At 40.7% G+C, this 8079-nt stretch overlaps 1 protein-coding gene across 1 annotated transcript in view; it reads left to right on the top strand.

Annotated features, from left to right (window-relative positions):
• Positions 1–7689, top strand: part of LOC109967229 (transcriptional repressor scratch 1) — an 8945-nt gene extending 1256 nt beyond the window's left edge. The window contains exon 2 of the mRNA XM_020612653.1: positions 3747–7689. Within this exon, the coding sequence (XP_020468309.1) occupies positions 3747–4474 (728 nt within the window). The 3' untranslated portion in view covers positions 4475–7689. The remainder of the gene's footprint in view (positions 1–3746) is intronic.
• The last annotated feature ends 390 nt before the right edge of the window (positions 7690–8079 follow it).

The following is an 8079-nucleotide window of genomic DNA, read 5'->3' as shown; positions in this document are numbered from 1 at the left end:
TGGTTAAGAATATTTGATCCACTTTCACTCGGTTTTGTGGAATTACAGAAGCCTAGTCGATGTTGAAATGTTCATTAAACTGTAGCCTACATGTTTCTGCAAGCACGCTTATGACAAGCTGTTGCATGAAAACTAGTCTACCTCCTTGTATCCTGCAGGTTGGGTGTAGATGTGGTACGAAGGTAAAATTTGACAAAACATAACGATACTTTCATTTCTGACAATTTCGTTTATGGGTTACAATGTTCCGCTGACAAAGGTGACCACCAAACGCCTGCAGGTGCAGCACAAACAAGCAGTGGGTTGGTTAACACTACACAGACCCGTTCCTATGTTTTCATCTCTGTCCCCCGTGACCAGGTGTACCTGTCCCGTTTTTGCTGTGTTGGCAAGTTTCTGCACAGTCAAGATTGAAGATTAAAAAATGCATTGATCTCTGTATGCCATATCCATAGAAGCCATAACCCTAAACTGCCACATTGTGGCATGAAAAGAAAAAAGGCACCATAATGGACATCCCTGGTTCCTCCTGCCTCACTTCAATCACCGTTGAACTGTTGAATGTAAGTTACCAGGTTCTGAGTCTCAGTGACATTTCTATTAAAGAAGATTCCTTATTTTAGACTGTTTTGGTAAAATAGTAGAATACGGATCATATTTTATTGTATATTATTTATAGATTTGCTGTTTAGGCACAATAATGGAGGCCCTATCGCGATCATCCCAAGGTGTGATTCATTGTTTTGTGCTGCCCTGTGCTAATCTGAAGCTGTGAACTTCCCCACATCCTCTAACTGTGTGCGTCACATTTTACACGAAAAAAAAAAAAACCCTGATGCCTTTGCCATGTAAATTAAACCACTGCATTACTTCCGCCCTCGGCGCGCTGTCTTGCCCCTATTCCTCTGCTCACAAAGCAAAAGCTGTCGGTGGTGTATTTATAATGTCGAGGTTTACCAGCCGTGCGCTATGCTGCCACAGCAGCACGTCGCCATCCTGCCTGTCCCGGCCACCTTTTGTCTCCGTCTCCACAGCTCCACGCAGCTTCCACGCAGAGTGCAGCGCAGGCTTACCCACAGTAGCGCACACACTTAGGAACAACTTTCTGCTTGAACAAATCGACTTTTAGAATAATTTATGTTCCGTGCGTAGTGCGTGATGGGACTTTGCATTTAGAAGGGACGTTGGGGCAGATATGAAGTAGGCTAGGTGTTATCATGTACAGTAATAACAGGAATCAGGATGCAGTCATTATAGCGAATATAATGGTTCACTCCTTCCTGAAATTTTCCAAATAGATTACTTTGTAAAAAATGTTATGCCCTGCTCACAAGAACTTCTCGTCTTGAACGTATCGAGCTGTGAGTTACCTAACAACAGCCCAAAAGAGAAATGGTCACAATCTAGACTGTAGAGCTGTTTTTCTTACTTCCCTTTTTGTGTCTATCTGTTGAGCTTAGTGTAGCTGTATTTTCTCAACAAGTTGACATGATGAGTAGGCACTGGGTATGTATCAGGTGTTTATAGGGTATACAGTATATTTAATGGACATTAAAGGTGGGAATACAGCCTGTGTTGTTGCTGCTAGTAGCTGACACTTGTGTGCAGGAAAAGTTATGACTGTATGCTGTTACATGTACTTGTGTTTATTCAAGCCAACAAACCAAATCTGTCACATTATGGGTAGATTTAAAGACAGTAAAGTGAGAAAAACTGTCTACTTTGTGTATTTATGTTTGTACATAAAATCCTTAGCCTGGGTATGTACAAGAGATATATACTCACTGCTCACTTTATTAGGTACACCTGTACACTTGTATGCTATTGAATGCAGCTCTTCCACCTTAACATCTGTGTTTATGAAACTCAGAATGTTCTAGTTTTTGGTGAAATTGTCATAAATATATAAATTCAAATGTATGTTTATTATTGAGGTCATATAGTTAGGTGTTGTTGTACTGGACCTACTTTACATACAGAGGTGTTCCTAATATTCTCACCATCTCATGTATGTAGCTGGGGAGGACAAACATATAGAGACACCTCTAAATATAATGTAGTCATAAACATAGATGTTAAGGTGGAAGTGTTGCATTCAATTGCACACAACTGTACAGGTGTACCTAATAAAGTGGCCGATGAGTGTACTATATATGATTCCTCTAAAAACATGCACACCTAGAAATGGAGGATAAGCATGACTTCAGATATGCATTTTATAGCAGCATAAGCCAGCCTGCTTGTATGTTTCTGTACAGCTTTAGAACAGGTTCCAGTAGCTGTATTTTGCCCATAAAGATGTCGTGCACGTCTCCGACCTCCTGCCCAGTCACAAACTACCACACTGTTGGCTGCAGTACAGCAGCCTGCTGTCACCGTGCCACTGACCTGCACCGCACTGGATCTGTCCATGGTGCTGATGCTCATTTTCACACGCTAAATCAGCTCTCTCAAGTTCAGGGTCAGCCTGTGTGCATTTATCTTTCACAGAGGAAGTGTTTTAACTGCAACCTTTGAGAGCTGAGGGGAATTATGTTGCCGAGTTATCGCTGCAGGCATTTTTTTTTAACACCCAACTACTGGCCACAGATGTGCAGGGGAGAGACAGATGTTCTGTCCCACAATATGCCTATTCAGTCTTTCACATAAGTTGTAGAAAGCAGTTTTTAAAAGTAGCTGCTGCATTAGTGATGTTGAGTTGAGCATCATTCCTCACATAATAGAGTAAATGCAGGAAATGGGACTTGGCCTTGGCTAAAGTCACTGCAGTATACTACAGATACAGTAGATGCTGAAGAACGGCAACTATCAATATTTACTGTGTACTTTTACACCAGACATATGGTAACAGTTTTTATGAGTACATTTAGAGTGAGGAGGACCATAATACTTGGTGCCTCTTAAAATCAGCATGACGCCTTTCATTAAAAAATAAAGTACTGTGCAGAACCACAGCTAATCTTGTGGTTTTATGTCCTGGAATTATATGTAAAATAGCTGACCTAGATTTAGATCTTATTGTAACTGAAAACGTTGCAATCTTTGATTTTGTGAGCTTGTCCTGTCATCTAAATGAAAAGTGCATCATGTCTCTGCACTGCTGTTCCGTGTGTCATGTCAGCAGTGGATTCCATCCAGTAAATGGTTTACTAATGTCTACATACAACAGCATGTTAGAAACAAGTTACTGGTTGAATGACCAGCTCTTTGGAATATTTATGTCAACCCCTCAACTCCATGGTTTGTATTTTAATAAATGCACGTCAGTAAGATGCACACAGACACAGACGACACCACTACACAACTGCATAAGGCCAGTTGCATATCACTGATGGTGTAATATGCACTAATATAGTTGTTTACATCAATACGTAAGCACAGTACAGTGAATCTCTGTCAGTACGATCTCTGAAGAGAAAGATACAGTCAAGAAAGAACGACTCTTGAATCCACACTTTTCTCCAGGTAGATACATTATCTTCTACATGCCCTTTGCATGTAAAATATATGAACCAGTGTTTTCTGGTGTGGTGGGTAGAAGGATGTGCCCCTTGTGTTTCTCTATACCTGCACTCTTATCTGTCTATGAAATTATGTTGTGGCTGCATTGGGGAAACAAATCTATAGTCTGATTTCATATACAGTATCTCTGATTCCCATGCCAGGGTTCAGCATAAACCCATTTTTATTATAACATCCACATCAGTGTTCTAGATTCTAATCCTGATTTCTTTTCTCCACACCAGCTGGTTACATCAGTGACTACATCAGCCCTGTTGTGTACGATGGTGAGAGTGACAGTGGGATCAAGGTGCCCTCCCCTGACCCCCTCTACGATGGCATTCACAGTGACTACGGGGCCCCTGACTCTGAGTCTCCCGACAGCCCCAGCTCAGAAATCACTGATGGCTACATCAACGGAGATGCTGCAGTGAGTGAGGGCTACACAGTTGATGCCTTCTTCATCACTGATGGCCGCTCAAGGAGGAAAGCTCTTGGCAGTCCCAGGAGCATCCAAAGGCACACGTGCAACGAGTGCGGCAAAACCTATGCCACGTCTTCCAACCTGAGCCGGCACAAACAGACACACCGCTCGCTGGACAGCAAGCTGGCAAAGAAATGTCCGACCTGCGGGAAGGTGTACGTGTCCATGCCCGCCATGGCCATGCATCTGCTCACTCACGACCTCAAGCACAAGTGTGATGTGTGCGGGAAAGCGTTCAGTCGACCTTGGCTTTTACAGGGGCACATGCGCTCTCACACGGGTGAGAAGCCATTCGGGTGTGCCCACTGCGGAAAGGCCTTTGCAGATCGCTCGAACCTGCGCGCTCACATGCAGACCCACTCGGCCTTCAAGCACTTCAAGTGTAAACGCTGCAACAAGACCTTTGCGCTCAAGAGTTACCTGAACAAGCACTACGAGTCTGCCTGCTTCAAAGGCCCCTTCTCTCCTCTTGGCCCCCTAGACGCATGACACCCTGCATAGATAAAACAGGCAAAACTGCAGACATAATTTACCATTATCCTTACAGGCCAAACTGCAAACACAAACAATCTACTTTGGTCGGAATATGACCTCGCTTTCTCTCCTCCCTCTCTCTCACTTACCCCCACCTTTCACTTGGAACTTATCCATGATGATGAAGATAGCACAATTCTTCTCCTTGAGATTTTCCCACTTAAGGATATAACTGATCGACGCATGCACTTCCTCAAAAATGCTTCACCTCCTCTTCCTCTGTCTGTTCTGGATAGAGACAATAGTACTAACTCGACTTCCTTCTGGCATCTAAATACAGTAAGACACCATATATTTTGGGACATTGATGATGATGATGACAAAGACAAGAGTAAGCCTATAGCTACTGAAAAGCAGTAAAAGATTTTTCCTTTTGATATTGCTTTTTTGGGGAATAATAGTAATAATAGTAGTAATAATAATAATGATAAAAATGTTCTGCTGCACCAAGTGACCATATTCTCACCACTACTGAGGTATTTTATTTACAGTACTTATTTAAACATTTTTCTTTTTTATTTATTGTTAAGTTTATACTTGATTTAGTAACAATGAAGTGATGACATTATTTATTTGTTGCACTTTAATTTTTGTACATGTAGAATATTTGCCAACCTTTTTTATTCACACAGGCCAAAGCATATGTCACTTTGAGTACTCATTTTAATTCTGTTGTTTACCTTTTTCTTATTAACATTGTTGCATGCAAAAAACAAACAAAAAAACAAAAACAAAAAACATAATAATAATAATAATGCGAATCTATGCCAACATCATAAAAAGCTTATGATTTTTTGCCAAAATCCTATAGATAGAACCTGAGGGCAATATTTTTCTCTTGAAGCCTCCGTAGGACTCTTTTAAAGCAATAATCACCTAATGCATGGTATTTTATGATGAAGTTATGAAGTATTACCTACTACTGTATAGCAGTTTAAAATCAGGTATGTTTCACTTCACCTATAGTCATAAACAGAAAAAATACTAATATTACAGACATCAGGGAACATGCCAGTGTAGTATTAGAGTAACAAAAAAAAGTCCTGTCTTTCCTCGCGTGTTATGCACTGCCTGCCTCTTAGTGAGTAGAACTAATGTAGGATGTAGGTTAGAGAGGCTGGGATCAGCTGCCTGCTGGGAATGAGGCCTATTGTAGGATGACTATAACCCTGACAGACCTGCACAAGGCTAACTCAAGCATGACGTAAGCCTACTGACAATAACCAGGAGAGGCCTAATCTTGGACAGACTTCTTTTTAAAAATCTTCTTTCTTGTGTCATGCAGCCAAATAATGTAACAATGGGTCTTTATCAACCTTTTAGTAACACCAAGAGACATATCTTTCTTTTGGTATATAAATGGAATGAAATAAAATAAAACGAGGTTTATACAACAACCAGATTGGAGAATTGTACATTGAGATGTGCACTATCCCAAAGGCACAGACAGCCCACATGGTGTTCTCTTGCTAAATACCATATAATTTCCATAGAAACCCAAGTCAAAGTTTGGTTCACTGTTGGACTGAGGTCAACTTTAAATGCAATGCATTATTCAGCTCCCCTTCCAGTGCACTTCCAAACCATAGTGTGCATTCTTAAACCACAGAAAAAGCATGCACTTCAAACTTTGTTAGCTGGTCTGATTCCAGGTTAACTGTTAGAGTCCCACACTGTACATACAAAGGTCTGTGTCCTAATTATTCTGCAGTAGGCCCCATTCATCCCTACTGGTCCAACAACGGGCTAAGTTTGTGAGTGCCAGACCTACAGACAGGCTAACTCTAATCAACCCTGACCCCACAGATAGCTTAACCTTTGCTCTAAGGTGGCCAACACCAGTGTTGCTGAACCCAGTTCTGTGAAGCTCAGAGACCTTTTCTACAGATTTGTGAAGCTTCCCTGGTGACAGGTTGAGGATACACAGAGCCACACAGTTAAATGAAATGTTTATGTACATATGCCATACTGTATGTCCACAACAGACACATTTGTTTATGCGCACAGCGCGATGGGTGCATTCTTGCACATGTGAGAACACACAGCTTGCTGATAAGCTTTTGTGGGCTACAAAATCTGTCTATAGTCCAGCTGTCAACATCTGAAAGGAAATGGTTTAATATTCAAGTATCTGACATACAAGCTTTTATAATAGTAGCGATTGCTCAGGCATGAGATTACTCAGTTACAGATGCGGTTGACTGATATCCAATGCCATTTAAGGTTAGAGGAACAAAAGGACAGTCTGCTATGTCACACTGACCCATTACCTAATGTAATTTACATCCCACAAAAACTTATAAGACCTGTACACAACATCAAACGCAATCAGATTTGGCAGTTTTCTGAAATCAGTTTTCAAAAGTCAACATTTGTGATGTGTTTTTTACACAGTAGGCTGATACAAGAGAAGCTTTTATGAAAAACGTAGCTCACGGGTCAATACCAAGGAGACAGTTTATGTGGTGACTGGAGCAGTCGGTACTGAGTCAGCAAATTTTAGGTCTTATCTCTCCCCCTGATGTGTGAACTAGATTTGAGCTGCAGTTACTTGAATGATATCAGACAATTAGACATAGAGCTCCAGCCTATTAGGGCTTGTTAGGGCTCACAGTTCTGTTGTTTTATTGTTCAGATTTGAGCACAACAACTATACATACAAAGTAGGCAAAGCATTCAATTTAGGTGCTTAAGCACAATTACTACTCAAATCTAAATGAATATTAAAAGCACAACAGTGTATATGCAAACAAACAAACAACAATAGTATTGCCTTCATATTTCTTGATACATCTGAAACATCAATCTCTGGTAGATATAAATAACAATATGCTATTATTGTAACCACCAACTCTCTAAATTCCTACAGTATCTTTCACTGCTGTCTGAAAGAGAAAGAGAACAGTAAAAATGCTGAGCTACAGCTACTGAAATTGTTACCAAACCTCTGAGCCGCAGTGGCTCCGGCTGTTGAGTTACAAAGTGTGTCATTGTGCATTAAAGCTCTTGGCAACTTTGCACTGCAGTTGAAACATCTTAAGGGTATTTGGCTAAAACTGTTGTTGTGTGGCAGAAAAGGTGAGTTTGTCTCTGTGTGTGTCTATCTCTGGGTGAGCTCCAGCTGGTCTGTTCTCTCTAAGCACTTCCATTCTAGTCATCTCCACCTTAATGAAAGTAGCACAATGAAACTAACTAGAATTCAGGTAGAGAAGAATTGAAAACCTTGTACTAGCTTGACCTCTCTTCTTTTTTTGTATTTCCAAGTTAAAGAACAACGATAACCTAAATAATCATTTATTGCAAGAGGGTTTGTAAAGAATCCTTTGGATTAAGACATTTTTACTGCTGTATAGTATCTCAGGAGGTTTCGATCTCTGTTGCAGAGAGACACTCTCCTGGGGATTTTTTGAGCCAGTATTCAGAAAATGTAAGCACAATGAACACAAAGCATTTTGTGGCACTTAATAATAAAGAATAATCCTAACCAACCAAGGTAGTGTGTTGTAGTTTTGTGTCTTGTCTTCTATCGCACACATAAACTACTGAGGCTGTTAGGTTGC

This window comes from Monopterus albus, unplaced genomic scaffold, assembly GCF_001952655.1.
Source record: "Monopterus albus unplaced genomic scaffold, M_albus_1.0 scaffold127.1, whole genome shotgun sequence".
In the NCBI taxonomy this organism is placed as follows: Eukaryota; Metazoa; Chordata; class Actinopteri; order Synbranchiformes; family Synbranchidae; genus Monopterus; species Monopterus albus.
The sequence above is the reverse complement of the archived record's forward strand: the minus strand, read 5'-3'. Positions and strand labels throughout refer to the sequence as shown.